At 48.2% G+C, this 19,651-nt stretch overlaps 1 protein-coding gene across 1 annotated transcript in view; it reads right to left on the reverse strand.

Annotated features, from left to right (window-relative positions):
* Window positions 1-19,651, reverse strand: part of SPEN (spen family transcriptional repressor) — a 61,417-nt gene that overhangs the window by 21,264 nt on the left and 20,502 nt on the right. The window contains exon 3 of the mRNA XM_056864939.1: window positions 18,927-19,403. Coding sequence (XP_056720917.1) covers window positions 18,927-19,403 — 477 coding nt within the window. The remainder of the gene's footprint in view (window positions 1-18,926; window positions 19,404-19,651) is intronic.

Genomic DNA, 19,651 nt, shown 5'->3' on the forward strand with positions numbered 1-19,651 from the left:
TTAAGCAATAACTTGGTCTGCAGAAAAGTAACGCCAGGCTATAATTCGTAACCACAAAAATGTGGACTGGAGCCCTGGCAACGAGGGGGGCCTCTGCTGCTCTCCAGCTCCCCCACACTCCCTACTTATTCTTCATGAAGAAGTGCATGCTTAAGGGCTTGCCACATTTCAAACCACTGGCTGAGCCCAAAAGATGCCTGCACCCACTGATGCCTCCAGACCCTGGTCTAGGATTCGATGGTCCCACAGCGACCCCCTCCAGGCAGCCGGTGGTCAGTTACCAGCCTCGTGAACCCAGCAAAGAGACCCCGTGAGCAGCACGCAGGCATGGCAGGAGCTCTCTGAACAAGACACGGCTAAGAACCTTTCTTTCACTGGTACTTAAATGGTCCCCATTACTTCCATGCTATGTGACAAAGCAGGGAAGAAACCTCTCCCCCATTTTGTACAACTGTCTAATGTACCTGTTTACAAAACTTCTATCCAGCCTGTCTGCCCAATCAGGGCCACCAAAGAGATACCAGAACCCAAACCAAGGAGACCGCCAAGGGCAACAATGATCGTATTCCTATCCAAATCACTCTGGGAAGTCCCCATCCCAGAGCTATGTGCTGGTGAGTACAGGTCAAACTTTCCACAACTACCTGCAAGGGTCACAGGGGGCTCACTCATTGGCTTCTCCCATTTTTCTAAGGAGTATTATTCCCACCGAGTGTACAGTTGCACATGGGAAAGGTCTATCCATCCACCATCTTTTCACCCTGCCCTTCATGAAGCTTAGGGTAGGGGGTACAGCTCTCCCTCCTCCATTTTATCAGAACAGTCCTGGGGAGGTAGATTAGATAAAGAAAGAAGGTAGGGGCTTAGGGGTGAGGAAGATCTTGTTGATAGCAAGCCAGCAGCATTGAATTCCCTCCCTCTGGGAAAAGGCTGTCCTCCTTCCCTGCAGGTATTATAAAGCTTGGGCTCTCACACACGCCAACACCTTGAGATGAGTCAACTATGTGATCCTGACCAACCCAAGACACTGTTTGTTGTTTTGTTTGCTTGGTTTACTAACATTGTATTTTTCTTTTGGCGGCTGAGATTTTACTTTGGGTCCCTTTGGAGAGAAAAGTGGGGTGCAAATCTTTGGTGGTGGAAAGTCCCATCAAGTCACACCTAACGTATGGCAAGAGATGTTCAGAGGTGGTTTGCCATTGCCTGCTTCTGTGCAGCAACCCTGGACTTCCTTGGTGGTCTCCCATCCAAATACTAACCAGGGCAGAGATCAACCTAGCCTTGGCCATCCAGGTCAGGGGAAAAGTCCCCCTTCAGAGGCCAGGTCTACCAATTGGCTTCTATGGGCCTCCGGAGGCCAGGTCTACTGCCAAGAAAGCCAATGGGTAGACCTGGCCTCCCAATGGGACTCAGCCAGAAGCCAGGTCTACCAATAGGCTTTTATGGCGGTAGACCAGGCCTCCAGACGAGGACTCCGGACGGGGAGGGGGAAATGGCAGGGACTTACAATTTAATTTTTATCAATAAATAAGATCAGTATTATGATATCAAGTTTTATTCAGTGTACCTATAGTTTAATTAAGACTTAAAGCTTTAATTAAAGTTTATTAAGTTAATAAACAGTGTACCTACCTATATAGTTTAAGTTTAAGAAATTTGGCTCTCAAAAGAAATCTCAATCGTTGTACTGTTGATAGTTGGCTCTTTTGACTAATGAGTTTGCCGACCCCTGCCCTAAACCTCTAGCACTCTGCATGTTTGTGTATGTGCCTGTATGTGTGTAAAGCACTGTCAAGTTGCAGCTGACTTACGGCAGCCGCAATCCCAGCAAGGGGCTTTCGAGAAGTGAGAAGCATAGGGGGTTTGCCATCTCCTTCCTCTGCAGAGCCTTCCTTGGTGATCACCCTTCCAAGTACCGACCCTGCTTAGCTTCTGAGATCTGACAGGATCAGGCTATACCATGCCGCCTGCCCTCCCAAACTTCTAGAACTACTAAATAAAAAGTATTTAGAATTGCACTTAGCATATAAAATTGTACTATATCTTGTTTATTGCGATACCCTACGCTACCTTAGCACATGTTCTGAAAATGGAACACACACATTTTGCAGTACATAAAAACATATGAGACACCCTGATGGATCAGACCAGTGACTAACCAGTTGTTCAGATGCAACTGCCTCCTACAACTGGCATTCAGGAACTGGTGCAGCGGCCAAGAATTGCCTTCTCTCAACTGCATCTGGTCCACCGGCTCTCTCTGATCTGGCCATGCTTAGCACCCGCTTCTGTAGCCTCACCACTGGTCAAACTCAGTTGTTACAAGGGCAGGATATGACATAAATGTCACTTGGTCGGGCCAGGCCAGGCCTCGCCAGCCCAGATCAAGAGCTGGGGCAGGGGGCTGCCTCAGCTAGCTTGCAGGCTGTATAAAAGCTCTCAGGGGACGGATCTGGCCTCCGGGCCTTATGTTTGACACCCCTGGTCTAGTGTAATGTACTTTATGCTGGGCATTGCACACATAACATTTATTGACCCAAGGACATGAACCAGGATCCTTCTCGATGACTTATTCATATTTTGAATCTGCTGAAATTTTTTTGCTTCAGTAGCTATGAGCCTTGTGGACTGATGAAAAAATCAAAACAGGAACTATCAGCCGGCATTCCTGTTTTTGTATTGAATAATTCTTTGCAATTTGGCTGTGTGACTAACATTTGTTAAGAATCATCACTTACTGTGAATTCATTTCTTGATGTGTGACTTTGTAAAGAGCTGTTAAGTATTTTCACACATTAGGTACTAGTGTACTGAGGAATTGTCTGTCATATTGTGACACAAATATATTTATTTTTGTATTTCACTTTTCATAAATTGTACACTTTTTGAAATTTTGATGTTGACATCTGGTCCTGTGTACCTTTGCTTTTCTGACATTCTGAGGTCTTCCTTTACCTGTTTTCTCTTTGGGCAGCCTTTGAAGACAACCCGGAAACTTTAGCTGGTTCAGAATGCAGCACTTTGATTCCTTTCAGGGGCAAACCAATTTGAATATTTGAATACTGCATTCTTCATCTGTTTCGATTCTTCACCCTGGTGGGCAGGATGTACTCCTCCCTCAGTGTAGAAGGAACCTTCACAGGTAAGCCAAGGTTCCGTTCTCCCACTGAGTTCGGAGTACATCTTCATCAGCGGGATCTTCAAAAGCTGACGTTAACTGGGAGGGAGTCTTCACTGATCATCTGAAACCACATTCTGGCGGACTCTCCTACCAAATACCGCGTTGGATGAAGAATAGGTATTTATCTTGTAGTGACATATGAACATGGAAGGGCTCGACCAGGTCGCAGCCCTACAAATTTCTTCCACGGATGCATGACCATCAAAGGCCGAGTGTGCAGTAATCCCCAAGGGAACCGGGATGTTATTAAGTTGATAGCACAATTGGATGCACTGTTTGATGCATTTGCTGATAGACTACTTTGACATTTTACATCCCTTATTTGGAGGTGATATAGACACAAATAGACTCTGAACGTCGGAATGGTTCTGTCCGTCAAGAAGATGCGTAAGGCTCTTTTTACATCCAAGGTGTGCCAGCTCTTTTCTTTTGGATGTGAAGGGTGAGGGCAAAAGGATGGCAAATGGAGTTCCTGTTGCCTATGGAACTTAGAATTCACCTTTGGTATGAAGGCTGGATCTGGATGTAGCACTACCTTATCCGTATGGAATACACAAAGGCTTCGCCTAGATGATAAAGCCGCTAGCTCCAACACTCTCCTAGCCGAAGTCACGGCCGTGAGGAAAAGGACTTTCATCCTAAGGTGAACCAGGGAAGCCTCCCGTAAGGGTTCAAATGGGTGTCAGGTTAGAGCCTGCAGTACTACGTGAAGTCTCCAAGTGGGGAAATGCATAAAGAAGACCCTGTGGCCACGGGGACAGTAGTGCGTCTATTCCCTTGGCCCTTGGATGCAAGAATTTTGATAGAAACCTTGGAAGCTGATGATTTTCGCATGTCGTGAAGAGATCCATAACTGGCCTTCCGAACCTCTCTGTGATTTGTAGGAAGACCTCTCTCTTCAAGGACCACTACCCCTCGTCCATCTGCTGTCGGCTGAGCCAGTCCGCTTGCGTGTTCAATACCCCTTTTACGTGTTCCAAATTTCTTTATGTACTTCGGGCCTTTTCTTGTCTCTCGCCTCTACTCTAGCTTAGAGCCGAAGAGCCGACCTCCTTCAAAGGGGTATCCCAGTAGGAGGGACTTGGAATCGAAGTCAGCTGACCAGGACCGTAGCCAAAGAGCTCTTCTGGAAATAGAGGAAACTGCCAGAGCCCTGGCTGACATAGCCATAGAATCAAGGGTGGCATCCGCCATAAAATTTACCGCTTTTAGAACACTGTTGAGGCCACTCAGTACTCTTTTGTTATCTTGTGGAGTCAGGTCAATTATTTTCCTGATCCACATGATGGAGGCCCAAGCCACTAGGGCTGCTGTAGCTGAAGCTTGGATGGATATGGCCGAAGCCTCATGAGCCTTTTTGATAGCATAATCAGCTTTTCTATCTAGGGGGTCCCTGATGTTACCAGCCCCATCCTCAGACAGTAAGCCAGCCGACTGCAGAGCAGCGACTGGGGCTTCAACCAAGGGTACCTGAAGGAGATTGGAGGCCCAGGACTCCAAATTATACATCTTTCTAACAGTAGCTGGGAGTTGTCTATTCAATAGAGGCTTCTGCCATTCAGTTTTGAGGAGGCCCTCAAAATATTCAGGAAAGGGCCCGGCCCGGGTAGATGTCGTCAGTCTGGTGAAGAACTCCTTGGCGCCCTTGAATTTAGCCTTACTTTTCGCAGCCTCTGAGTCCTCATCCTCATGGAGGTCTAAGGCTGCTAGGCCCTTGGTCAGAAAAGCCTGATAATCTTCCCCGGCAAATACCCGGGATTGGTGGTCCTGATTTTGTGGCCCTATTTCATTGTTGTTTTCTCCTGAGGAGAACTCTCCCTCTTCTTCCTCACTGAATGAGGGAGAGGGTGGCCGGGCCTTGCTGGTAGAAGGTAAAGGCGCATTCCTATCTGCTTTAGTCTGCCAGGTACGTCGTGTGCCACTAGAGCTTTCCCCACGTTCTGACTCAGAGTGGATGGATGCCCTAGAAACTGGGGATGATCCCCTAGATCTTGTGGTACTCCCGCAGGAAGGGTCGCTAATGTGGGCAAACTCCTCTCTTAATGCTTGCCGCATAAGTTGAATCAGTCCTAGGCTGCCCGCCCCCCCTTCTGAATTTAAGGAAGAAATTATTTCAACGTTACCCGGTGTGGTCCGGGTCGCATGAACTCCAGAGGAGCCGGCATCACCGGGATCAGGTTCACCCTCATAACTTTATAGGCCGAATGGGGAGTTGCGGCGGCCATCTTGTCTGCGCGCATCTTTTTGGCCCCGCTTTTGAGCCGCTGCTTGCAAATCAGACCGATTTGCCCATTTCTCTCCTTCGCGGTTCTTGGATGCCGCTTGAGACGCTTGTCGGGAGGTAAGGAGTCCTTCGACCTGCTCCTCTTCCCCGACATTAAGTCCTCTGAAGCCCTGTCCCCACTTTCTGACATTATTCCTCCTGAGAAGTGGGGGTGGGGGGAGGCATGGAGACAGAGACGAAGAGGAAAAAGGCTGCTGGGTGCACACAAACAAAGGATAGAGTGGAAAGAACACAGAAACACATGAACACATGAAGCTGCCTTATACTGAATCGGACCCTCAGTCCATCAAAGTCAGTATTGTCTACTCAGGCCGGCAGTGGCTCTCCAGGGTCTCAGGCAGAGGTCTTTCACACCACCTACTTGCCTAGCCCCTTTAACTGGAGATGCTGGAGATTGAACCTGGGACCTTCTGCATGCCAAGCAGATGCTCTTCCACTGAGCCACGGCCCCTCCCCCATGGCTCTCTAGGTCTCAGGCAGGGGCCTTTCACATCACCTACTTGCCTAGTCCCTTTAACTGGAGATGCTGGAGATTGAACCTGGGACCTTCTGCATGCCAAGCAGATGCTCTTCCACTAAGCCACAGCCCCTCCCCATGCTTCTCCAGGGTCTCAGGCAGAGGTCTTTCACATCACCTACCTGCCTAGTCCCTTTAACTGGGGATTGAACCTGGGGCCTTCTGCACACCAAGCAGATGCTCTACCACTGAGCCACGGCCCCTCCCCATGGCTCTATACATCTCAGGCAGGGGTCTTTCACATCACCTACTTGCCTAGTCCCTGTAACTGGACAGGTAGAAAGGTAGACAGGAAGAGTTATTGACGTCAAAAGGCTAGAAAAATCAGGTTTGCTACAGAGCTAACCACAAACGCTGCTTCTCCCTCTAAGGCAGGAAGAGAACTGGATATCAGAGGGCGGTCCTAGCACATGTGACAGGAAGCAAAAGGTTTTTTAGATCCTGCCTAGGAACAACAAAACCCGCTGATGAAGATGTACTCCGAACTCAGTGGGAGAACAGAGGTGGTTTGCCAAAGACTTCCTCTGTGTATCAGCCCTAGACCTCCTTGGCGGTCTCCCATCCAAATACTAACCAGGGCTGACCCTGCTTGGCTTCCAAGATCTGACGAGATCGGGCTATACCATGCTGCCTTCCCTCTCAGTAACCTCCTATAGGTAATTTATACCTTCTAGATTACATATTGAGCGCCAGTGTGGTGCAATGCTTAAGGTGTCAAACTAGGATCTGGGAACCCCAGGTTCGAATCCCTATTCTGCCATGGAAACTTGCTGGGTGATCTTGGGCCAGTCATACGCTCTCAGCCTCAACCCTGGCAAGTATTTGGACGGGAAACCTTCAAGGAATATCAGAGGCATGATTTGGAGGCAGGCAATGGCAATCCACCTCTCTTGCACTGAAAACCCTCCAGGGCCGCCTTAAGTCAAGCTGTGATTTGACGGCAAAAAATCAAAAACAAAAAAGGATTATACGCTGCAAAGAAAAATAACACCAATAACAGGATACAGAAGAGGTGGCTCCTAAAGAATAAAGTGAATTTGTTTTCTTGACCTCCTCATTTAGCAGTACCTTCAGCACTAAAGTGTGGCCTTCCCGGTCAGTTAAAGAATAACCAAAGTAACCCCCAGTTGCCATAGCATGACATGCCAAGAAGCACAGGCCTCTGAAGTGACCGACAAGCTACTCAGTTAGTATAGAAAAGCAAAATTGACTCACTGTCTTTGCAAGCTCAAAGGCAGAAAAAAAGCAGAGCTCAGAACACCACACTGATGTACACACGAAGGGCAAGACACGGAAAGAATGACTGAGCGCCGAGCAAATGGAGCTGCCCTCAAGCCAGAAGGCAAGAGCTGGTCTCGGTGGGGAGGGACACAGAGGGAAGCGCGAGAGGTGATTTCCCATGCCACTGTGGGGCCTGTTCCAGAAAAAGTACTTGTGGGGCCTCTGCACTGTGCAATGCTCCTGCCCTGGCAGGGGCATGAAAGACACATATTTACTAGGCTGGACTCCCCAAACAGCCTTCGAATGCCGAACCATTAGCCAGTTGCCTCTTATTTTCATGATAAAGCACATGTGGTCTTTGTGTTACCAAGCTAATTGTACCAGATGTGGACACTTTCGTGCACACTTCCCGTGCATTTCTCTGGGAGAGGACGTGGATTACACCTGATGCAGAAAATGCAGGCCTGACCACAGGGGCTCTCAGGGCTCCTTTGTTGTTGTTGGTGGTGTTGACAGGTGCTTTCACTGGAAGACAGACTGGATGGCTTGCGGGAGTGCTTGAAGTTCAACAAACCCAGGCACTTCCAAACCAGGAACAGGCATGTGGACTCCATGGGAACAACCCGCGCATCTCTCAGCAGACAAGCACAAGTGACCTCAAATGAACTCGCATCCGATTAGCCCAGGAACAATCTCAAGCGAGCCAATAATCCAACTTTGTTTTTGGACACACACAGGTAAAAATAATTACAGCGAATCTCCCTACCAAACTGTTCACAAACCAGCACTGTGCAATGAAACAGTGCAGGGACTGGAACCCCTACTTCCAGGACCAAGAGAGGATTAGCTGTGGGAATCCACGGAGTCATAGCAGCTTGCCAAGGAAGCCAGAGTCTCAAATTCCTTCAGCTGTAAAATGGAAAAGCTAAGCGATCTCCCTCAGAAGCTGTTGGAAAGAACAGGTAAGTGGCAGCTGCAATCCTCACCAGGCCTTTGGGAGGGGGTGGAACGTAAATTCCAGAAGCAAGCAGCATCAAGGAGAATGTCCTCCGAAGGGCTTTTTGCTAAGGCGAACTAACCTTATCTTAACAACCCTGACCTACATAAAGGGACCAGCTGACAGCCACTATGTGTCATGCCCTGCTAGTTAATGCTGCCATGTGACCAAGTCTGTGTCAATAAACAACACTACGATATGGCCCCCCAGCTAAAAATAAGCATGCCAAAAGTCAGCCTGCATTAAAGCACAGACCAAAGATTCTTAAGAAACTAGCAGACTCTGTTAGTGTTCCTGACTTAGGCAGTAGTAAAAGGTAGGTTACGCAAATTAACAATCCCCACTTTTGACTTTGCGCTTGCAAATAGAAAATATGTAAAACTGGAACCCTGCATTTGAAATGGCAATTCATTTGAAAGCTGAGATGGTTTTAAAAGGGGATTTGATCAATTGACAGAGGATAGACTATCAATAAGTACTGGATAGATGGATGGTCTGGGCTGAGAGGCAGCAGGAGGGAAACGTAGCTGCCTTCACACCCTGCTTGGGGCTTCCCAAAGGCCAGCTGCTTTGGTGATGTAAAGCTGGTGCTGGGCCCCAGGGAGGGGGGGTCTGATCCAGCAGGACTGCTCTTACGGGGGTATGGAAACCAGTGCTTCTGACCCTGAAATAGATCCTCACGTTTCCCCTCATCATGCACTGCCTCCCTGAAGTGAAGGGTGGGCTGGAAGGAAGAGAGAGGGAACCTGGCCACTCAAGAAGTTTCTGGCAGCACCACCTCATGTTAGGCAGAAGTACTCTACAGACATCCCTGTTCCTTGGGGGAAAGTCACTCATAAAGATGTAAAAGAGCACATGTTAAAGAAAGAGTTATACAAGAAAAGCCATGAGGTTTCAACCTGGTAAAGTATTTTGCAGTGGTAAACCTAGAACAAAAACAGAACTCTCAAGGCCCAGACCTCCTCAAATGTTGCCTTTAGGAGCCATGCAACAACTGCTGCTTCCACGCTGTGTCACCTCAGAGCTCTCCACCTGCTGACAATTAACACCGAGCAGTGGTCCAGGCTAGCCTGATCTTGTCAGATCTCAGAAGCTAAGCAGGGTTGGCCCTGGCAAGCATTTGGAGGGGAGACCCCCAAGGAAGTCCAGGGTTGCTATGGGGAGGCAGGCAATGGCAAACCACCTCCGAATGTCTCTTGCCTTGAAAACTCCACCAGGGCTGCCATAAGTCAGATGTGACTTGATGGCAAAAAGGGGGGGGTACAATTTTCCACTTGGGAAAAGGGGTTGACCAGGGGTATCTTGGACAAGCTTTCCAGAACTTCTGGTATTGTCTTTCCTGGCCCTGCACCCAGCACAAAGATCCTGGCCCAACGCTAAAGGCTTCCTTAAGATCCCACATCCTGAAAATGAACATAGAAGAATGAAGGGTTTCAGGCAGTCTTGAAAGAATACTCTTACATGTTCATAAATATTTATAAACTGCTTTTCCTTCATCTCGAAGTAATCTTAGAAGCAAATTATGAGCCCACCTGCCTGCTACTTGGGTCACACCAAGGGCCCCTACTATCATCCAAAGCTCTCCTGCCTGATACTCTAGTGGGGATCTTGTGCACTCCCAGAAGGCCCAGTTCAAGTACTGTAGTGATCAGCTTGCATCGTTGGTAAGGTGGTGCACACTTTTTTAAAAAGTCTACCAAACCACACCTGTGCCTTTTGTGTCCATCAACATTCAGGCCTATTTATGCAGACAAGTGTTTGAGAGCAGCAGCAACAGGTCACCGGCACTGTCCTTACTTCCATCAGCACGTCTTTAAAAGTCTCCCCTCCCCCCCACTGTGTGCCATTCTCAGTGCCACAGCAGCAGCTGCCTGACATGACCATATTTACCACAGAGCTGCCCCTGAAGGAGTTCAGGGAACTATGAACAAGAATTCCTCTCCCATCAGCCTTGGACAGCAGCATTTTGCAATTTTTTCTCAAGTAATGGGCATACCTGTACATTTTTCTTTTATGAAAAATGAAGGTATTTATACTTTTAAAATACTTCTATAATTCCCCCCTCTTCCGGGTCAGGCAGGGTAGTATTATTGCCCATACTTGAGGGGGGGCAGGCAGAGGAAAGCATGGCCTGCCTATGGCCGCCTAGCAATGTTGGGGCAGATGTGAGGCTCGATTGAGTGGCCCCTGGATCACAGCTCAGCTGCCCAGGAGCCAGGCCTCCTTTCTCTCTCTCTCTCGCTCACACACACACACCCTCTTCTTTGTTGTGACTTTTACCTCGGCCTATAACCAGCAGAGATTCTGTTTTTACTTTAGGCACTCATTTGCTTTTGACACCTTTTAATCCATTTGCCCATAACCAAACAAGGGCTTCAAATGCTTTCAAAATCCACCCAAGGAAAATGCCACTGAGCACGGGTGGTTCTTTCCCACTGTTTTCCCTCTCGAGTGTGTCTGGATTCAGGCACTTGTATGCAGGGGTCGTGTCCTGGGCCTGAGGAGCAGAGCCCTTTGTAGCACTCCAGTATTCTTTCTACAAGGGCAAACCAAAGCAGAACACAAATATTCGGATCAAGAACCACCTCAGAAGTGCCAGACCCATGCCGTGTGATCCTGGAGCCGCCTCCCACTAATAAGGTGCCAAATACCATCACAAAGAAATGGAACCATTCCTACTGCTCTGCCTTAACACCCTGCTCTGTGTGGAAACTGTAAGTTGCAGATCATTCCTTTCCAGGGACTGGGATGAGTCATAAGCATTCAGGAGACGCATAAAAGATTGCAAGAGATTGTGCGCGAGTGATAAAAAGCCTCCATGTTTGGCACTTGCCCTCCACTCCCTTCCTCCGTGCCACCGGAGGTGCCTCTTAGCCTGGCTGACCTGGAACTCCACCAGCAGTGCCTGCCAGGGCCTCCTGCTGCCTTTGCTCCAAAGTGCTACAGGCCCACCAGGCTGAGCCACAACCTAGACCTGCAAGATCATCTCTCCAAATTTTCACTCTTATACTTGAAGGAGAATGACTAACAGGAATGCTTGCTTGCGGCATTACTGAGGACCAGGCAATGCCTCACTGACCCTGAGCATTCAAGGCCATACTTAGGTTGAGAAATCAGCAGCCAAAGCTGATGGATCCTCGGCTAGGAAAAGAATATTTCTGGTCGTCTCTAAATAAAAAGAAGAGACAGACAGGCATTGGATTCATCTTCCTTTAAAATCACAACAAAGGAGGGATGCATGTGAGCGGGAGGCCTGGCACCAGGAGGAGCCAGCAAGGCCACTAAGCGAAGGAGCTGTGATCCTGGAGTCACCAGATCAAGCCCCAGGCCTGCCTCAGCCCCCCCCCCCAAATGGGCCGAATATCCTCCTCTTCCCTCCTCGGACCTCAGCGGAGCGTAATGATTTATCCCATTTTTTGCTTCACAACAAGTGTGAAGTCAGTCAGGCTAAGAATGCATGACTGGCCCAAGGTCACCCAACTCTGGGGAGGGGCGGTGGCTCAGTGGCAGAGTATCTGCTTGGCATGCAGAAGGTACCAGGTTCAATCCCCGGCATCTCCAGTTAAAGGGACTAGGCAAGTAGGTGATGTGAAAGACCTCTGCAGGAGACCCTGGAGAGCCGCTGCCGGTCTGAGTAGGCAATACTGACTTTGATGGACCAAGGGGGGGTGTCTGATTCAGTATAAGGCAGCTTCATGTGTTCACTATACCACACTGTCTGCTGAAAAGACAGCAGCAAGGTATTGCTTGTAAAGTCCTCTAAACACTGAAGAGGGGTTTCAAGGTATGGCTACCCTACAGCCGGAAGAGCCTTTCCCACTGATTTCAAGCCTCTCACTAGACACTGGAAAAAATCTTCATCCGAAGACTTACACAACTTTTCTCTGTCTTGTGCGTCAGCAGCACTCACGATGACAGCCACTGCTTGTGAGAGTCTCTTTTTTATGCCTTTCAGGCATCTTCCAAGGAAGATTTCCTGGGAGCAGAAAATACTATTCTTCTTCTTTAAGAAGGAACTACTACTTATTTTTAAACACCCCGGCCTTCACCACTCCGTGGGAGAAGATGCACAACCGGGTTCAAGAGCAGCCAAGCCCTTCAGCTGCTGCTCAGCCAAAGGGGCCTTTTGGCCTCTGCCCTCCTGCAGGAGGGCTGCCTAAAGGTGCTCAGAAAGCAGCTCAGCTCCTCCAGGTTGTGGGCCGGGCTCATTTTATGACAGGTGTTTTTATTACTCGACAAAAACTGGAAGTGGGTCAGTTGCAGGATGTGAAACTACCGCCTACCCCTGCTCAGTTGTCGAATGGCAGGTTCCCAGGGCACAACAGGCTGATCCTGCTCTTCTGATGTCTTGATTAAGCCACCCATGTGTGTGCAGAGCCAGAACAATCTGTATGGAACCCCTGGTCCAAACAAGCCCATCCGTTCAGATCCCCACCATTAAGAACGCCACAGGAGCCATGCGTGCAAAGGCAGCTGCCTCCCTAGCACCGCTGATGTGAAGATCTCCACGGACTGTCTTTGACTGCTCAAAAGCAATCTCTCAACTTCCCCACACCTACAGAAGCAAAATTTCTGAAAATCTTGAAGCCATGGGAGGGGAGGAACTGTTCTTTTTCCCCAAGGAAGAAATGGAAACTTTTGAGAAAATGAAATAGGCACAATATTTATTTTCCTCCTATCAACCCTAAATTGATTATTCCACTTTAACATCACACATGAACCCACATGAAGCTGCCTCATCCTGAATCAGACCCTTGGTCCATCAAGATCAGTCTTGTCTACTCAGACTGATATCACTTAAACCTTAGCATATAAAATGGTACTAACTGGCCTACTGATGAAATTTAAAAATATAAATGTCTTCAGTTTTCTAGAAGCAAAACTTCAAACACAGCCAATATTTGAGAGAGACCTGGATACTCAGCACCCTGCACTAACCTCAACACACATACCTTAATTTTTGCCATCTGAAAAGTTGAGATAAAATGGAAGTTGAAATTAGAAAACAAATCTTATAGTAAATTTTGAGTATAATTGGACAGAAAGTCTCATACAGGCACGGTAAGACTAGCAGCATTATCTGGATATCTGTGATCCAAACGCTACTGCCCTGTTTTCTGGATGTCCCGTGCTGTTGTTTGTATTTGACTTGCACTATGTAATTCGCCTTGAGACACAGGGAGAAAGGCAAACTATAAGGCAAAATAACGTCCATAAATATAAATAAATAAATAAATAGGCAGACTTTTAAAATCAAAAACATTGAACTCTTTCAATAATTTATTAACACATTATAGCATATTAATTGTTGCTAAAATTATTCACATTCAAATTTTAAAAAATCCTCTAAATGTTCAAAATGGCTGTGATATACAAACAGGAATTACCATGGAATGCTGCAGATTGTTTCTCATGCTACATCTTTCAAATGAATAAAACTCTTGCTTCAAAAAGCATTTCTCTCTTTCCAAAAGATAAAAATATTTCACAGGAGTACTTTTACTGAAAAAGTTAGAGGGGGAAAACCATGGGGGAAACGTTTATCAGCTTTTTCTGCTTTTTCCCAGGCCTCCACACCCAAAATATTCAAAGGGGGGGGGGGACCCAGAATGGGCCAAAGTTAGGAACACTGTTACTACACCCAGGTTTTCAAATGGGAACATCAAAATATTTAGTTGCCAACTCAAGCAGCCCCAGATCCATGACCAAGAGGGTTCCAGTGCACAAAAGCTGATGTCTTTTACAGCACAATGCTGGGGGGGGGGGGGATACGCCAGCCTAAGGGCCAGTTATGCCAGTGCAGACCCCCAGCGCTGCTGCACCACACTCGGGCGCTGACGCTGCTGTGCAGTGGCTGTACACCGATGCAACTGAGGTACAGGGCTCTGAGCCAGTGTTGTTGTGGGTGGGTCACGGGGCAAGGGGTAGCCTGTCTGCTCCCAGATGCCACCTTTCAGCCCAGGAATGCCCTCTGACTGAGGTGCAATGTTGCTCCAAGAAAAAAGATGGTGCCGCCCATAGGCGGCCACAGAGTGGCAAAAGACAAATACTCCCCTTCTGCCGCCCATGAGGCTCAAGCAGCTCCGGATACTGACTTAAGGGCGCCACCAGCCAAGGCAGGAAGCCTTCTCCAAGGGTCAGCAGTGGATGGAAAGGCAGCCGCAGGGCAACTGGAGGACATGCTGTTGCTGCTTGATGTTGCGAGGGATGTTGGGGAGGGACAGGTGCACACTGGGAGGCTGCTGTGGGACCTGTGGGAGGTGCTTCGGGCCCCTGCATGAAATCTTCCTCCGGTGGCTCCAACTCCTGCTCTGCCTCTGAGCAGAGGGGCACTGGCAGCTGCAGAGTCTTCCCATGACCATCCTTCCGAGGTGTTTATTCCATTTAATTCTGTATCCTTAATTCCAATTTCCAGGCATAAATTTAAGGGTGGGAAATAGACTTCCTGAAGGTTTCTGCTTTTATAAGAAGGCAGTCTCCTGCACTGAAAAACTGGAATCCTCCTGTGTTCTTCCGCCAGGTAGGAGTGCTTTTCATCGATACACAAGCTACACCATAATCAAGCTATTAATACCACCCACAAGAGGAATTAGACGCTCAAGTATGCATGCCAGCCTAAGCTAAAGGAAAATGCAATACAGAGGCTGGCAGACAGCAAAAGAGGCATCATTCCATCCCCCTCAAATAATGTGTGGGTGCAGGTGCACACAACTACTGAAGTCAGAGTATTTTGCTATCAGATTCCAAGGTGGATGGGCCTTTCTTTTTTTCAAAATGCCTTATCTTGAGCTGCAAATCTCCAAAACAGCAACAATAAGAAAAATCTTCAGACTCCAGTGGTAGAAAAGCTTCATCCCAGGGCTAAGATGGCAAGATCTGTGCCGAGTGAAAACCATATATAAGAAACCAACATTTCAGAAATGGGCTCCACTGCAGAAGGAATCTGAAGAGCCCCAGAAAGGTTTACGGGGCTGCAGCAAAACTCGAATCTACATGCCCAGGTTAGCAAGCCCTTCCTGCATGTGCCCTTGTGTGCCAGGGCTGCCTACAGGCTCCTGCCTGCCATCGGCCTGAAAATCTGCCCATTCTCTCAGCTTGCAGCCACTCTCTCCTGCTTTTGCTGGCCGGCTGTGCAGATCACAAACAGCCTCTGGGGAGGTGGTGAGCAGCCAAAGCAGACTGGATAATTCCAGTCCCGGCTGGTTCAGGAGACACTCCCACTGCCTCTGCAGAAGACCACGTTCCCAGCTCACGCAGGCCCCGCTGGCTTCCATTTGCAGAACCTTCCTGTCTGCACACAGACAGAAAAGGAAAGAAAGCCACACCCACACTTCGGTCTAATTTCCAAACCACTCTTCACTCTCATTCAGATTTAAAAAGGTTAGAAAGTGGTTTAGATGCAAAGCTCACCGGAATAGCGTTTTGGAGGCTTCCACAAGATCTGCTATTGGTAAAAAACGATGTGCTGTGCTGAAGGCATCCTCTCAAAGAACGGAACGTCTCAGGAAACAACGGCAAAAGAAACCCTCCATTTGTCTCTCTTTCTCACACACATTCAAAAAGCAACATCCCATGTGGCTGAGCAGTGAGTGGGGGCAGACCTTCAGGCAAGGAGTGCTGCCGCCACTTCTGGAAAAGCCTGAGTAACTAGTAGAAGCATATCAGAACCAAAGAAGCATGCGTGCGCACACACACACACTACATAGCAGCTGCTAACAGACTGTCGAGAGCTACAGAGGAGCCAACACAATGTGCTGCTTTTCCATTTTCACAACTCCACAAGTGGGCTGCCCAGGCGGCAGTGCCTTGGACTCCTGACCTAGGAAAGCTCTTTTTCTCCTGAGGGAAACAAAGAGTGAACAAGCCAGCCTTCCTCTTGAAGCATAGCAGGGGGGAAAAATCTGTGTTTCATTAAAGGAGGAACTGGATACCCTCCAGAGGGAAACTCTCAAGAGGCAGCAATGGATGACTTCAGATAAGGAGGAGGAGGTTTTTACACCCTGCTTTTTCTCTACCTTTACGGAGACTCAAAGTGGCTTACAATAGCCTTCCCTTCCCCTCTCCACCGCAGACACCTTGTGAGTCTGGGAGAGTTCTGAGAGAACTGTGACTGGCCCAAGGTCACCCAGCCGGCTTTACGTGGAGGAGTGGAAAATCGAACCCGGTTCTCCAGACTGGAATCCGCCATGCTCTTAACCACTAAACCACGCTGGCAGCACACCAATACAAAAATGAGAACAACAGGCAAGAGCAGGATTCTGTATGCAGCGTAAAAGCCCCCCTCACATTCCACGATGCCAGCATGGGTGTACCTGGACAGAAGGCCCTGGGCTTCACAACTTCTTTCAGACAAAGCCTACTCCTCCACATAAGTTCTTCCGAGAAAGCAGTGTGTGCGTGCACCCCCCTCTCCTGGCACCTGTGTAGAAATCCTGTGGTGTGCCCTCACCAGGGTGCTATTCGTCACTCCATTAGCTTCCTCTAGACCAAAAAGCCATGGATAGCTGTCCTTGCCGAGGCTCCAGAGTGGCTTCCCAGCCATCCCGCCATGCAGGAAGCTCCAGCCCCCTCGTTACACTCAAGACCATTTTTAAGCCAGTGACTCATCACTACCTGGCAAATTCTTGAGCTGGAAAGGAGGAGGGGAAATGGTTGGGAAAGGCCAGCATTATGCAATGAAACCTAGTTTCCCAATATCTGCTTTCACTCCAGCAGGACAGACCTGCAAGCACAAGAACAGCCACCAAGCTAGACTCAGGTGGCCTTCGTGTCTGGTCACCTGGGATCATCCCAGATCTCTCCCTGCAACCTTCCATTTTAACATGTGAGAAGAGAGCAAAAGAGTTTTCCCTGCAAAACTGTCTGCCTGTTGTGCTCCAAGGGTGGGTGACATCAACCCCAGAAAGATTCCAATAAATGACGTTGCCACCTTCCGTCCAGTCTATCTGTAGGCTCATCACCCATGAAAGGATGATCTTAGGTGTGGCCAAGCACCGCTTCTGCTATGCTTTGATTTGACAGAACTGAATAGCAAGAAGGATCTACTTTTCCCAGAGACATGTGCTAGTTGGCACCTTCAAGGTTTTCCCTTCCAAGCATTCCCTTGCATTTCCAGCCACAGCAGGTATGTCTGCAATTTTTCTTATAAGAAACTAAGACATCTATACTTTTAAATTCCATAAATATTCCAAAATAGTAACATTTAATATCCTAGGCTATAAAGGATACATTTTATATAGTTAGATCAGTAAAATAAGTTTAGGTTTAATAGGGAACGTATTGCATATGTTTCAGTTTTCCCACAAATGTCCATTCCCCCCTTCCCCCCGTGACATCAATAGAACTTTTATATCTCTAGCCATAGCTCAGCTAAAAATGCTGCAATATGAGCAAAGAGGATGCTATGGAGGTGACGTCACAGCACGTAAGGCAGCCCGTGGCTATGCTAGGTGATGGCACTTTCACGGTGGGAAGCCCCCTGCGATGAACTGCCAGTGGTTGGCAGCCCTGCCAGGCTCACGGCGTAACTGCCATGCACTCAGGCTTGGGCACAGGCGCGCCAGGACGGAGGGCAGGCCAAGAAGCACACCACGCCTTTCAAGCCCTGGGCTGCATGCTAGGGCTGACTGCACCTGGGGATCACGTGTTTTCCAATGCTGGCCTTACAGTTAATTTGTCTGCACACAGAACTGACACTGGTGTAATTCCCATGCTGAAAATCAGCAGCAGAACTGCTAATATGTAAGAGTATGCATATGAACGAGATACTGGGAATTTGTTAATATTTCAACAATAAACATGTTCGCCATTTAAAGCATAGCTTTTCAAACAAAATTTACACCACTAAAAAAACCTTCCACAGGCATGAATGGGGGACAGTGCCCCCCCGCCCCCCGCTCTCCTACACTACAGACACAGCAACTTTCTGGCATGCGTGCATCACCAAATTTAATCCAGCATTTATGTACACTTGCAATGTGACTGAGAACAAGAACAAGCTCATTTGGCATTTCCTTCTGACATATATTCTATCCTGATCTCTCTTTCTCCTTCCCACTGAAGGGAGAGGGGCCTTCTATACCAAGAGCAACCCTCTAAGTCAACACTGACACCTCCACCCACGGCCCACTCGCTTCTCAGACAGCATTCCGACTATGACCGAGAATCGTGTGGCACTCCTTTAAACAACCAAGAGTGGGTGCAATAGTCTAGCCAAATAACACAGTCCAAGGGAGATGGGTACAAAGATGAATAACTGGTGCTGTGTTCTTAACAGAATACTCTCCTTGGTCAAAGCACATCTGAAACTGACCACACACATTGATTAAAACACTGATATCCAGCCTTTCCACATGGTTCAAGGCAATTACAATTCACTATGAAAACATTACACGTTAAAACCAACAAAATAAAAATCCAGACTACCCTCTTCACACACACTTCAACCTTGTTTCACAAGAGGCTGCACAGAGGACCACCCATTTTGAAGTATAATACAGAGGGGTGAACAACTTCATTTTTAAAACAACCCTAAGGCATGTATTCTCATTCTGGCTGGTTATTTGTGAACAATATTTCCAGGGGAAAATGTCCTGCAATGATGGTGGTGGTGGGATTTTCCTTCAGATGAGGGTTTCTCAAAGAGTGAGGTGGGGGGAGGAGAAGGAAATGGTTGTATTATGCCATTGATGGTTTGAAATCAAGTCTCGGGCCGAGCAAAACGTACCTGTCACTGCTGGTGCTGCTGCTGCTACTGATGGAGTCACTGCTTGAAGACCTACTCCGGGAACCGCTGCCACTCGGGGACCTGGTGGGTCTTGATGCTTGGCTGGCCAGCCTCTGGGGAGACTGAGTCCTGGACTGGGAGGAATGCGGCGACCGGCTCCTGCTGTGCTGGTAATTCCGCTCTGGCCTTCTGCCTCGTACCTCCCGCGTGAGATCATCCCGATAGATATCCCTATGTACCACACTGGGCAAGGTAAACTGCTCCCGGGCCCGAGGTTCATATCGGGGGTCGTGAGTGTCAAAGCGGCTCGGACTCCGACTCCGAGAACTGTAATAGAGTCCATGTTGTAAAGTCCGCTCCCGAGGATCTCTATAGTAATCCTGATCATAATGTCTCGTACGATCAAATCCTCCTGTCCCCCGTTCATGGTGTCCATAGGCACTATGTTCATAAGCACGCTCCCTGTTATCTGAAGCCCTGCATTTAGGAGGGGGAAAATATTTATATCAGTCAGAGAGGGAGAAGGAAGTCCTAGAGTCATGCAAACATTCTCACATGGCATCAGCTACCTTGACAAAGTCGGCTGCTAAATGGCAGCAGTCCATTAAGCCATGTGTGAGCTTGGGCCCCTTCAGATATCTAGATACCACTTCGCTCCAAACTGTTTCAGTTACTGGATCGGGCTTTCATGAGTGCGCATTGCATTACAGAACAAACCAGCTAAG

The sequence above is a fragment of the Euleptes europaea genome, chromosome 19 (assembly GCF_029931775.1).
Source record: "Euleptes europaea isolate rEulEur1 chromosome 19, rEulEur1.hap1, whole genome shotgun sequence".
NCBI classification, from domain to species: Eukaryota; Metazoa; Chordata; class Lepidosauria; order Squamata; family Sphaerodactylidae; genus Euleptes; species Euleptes europaea.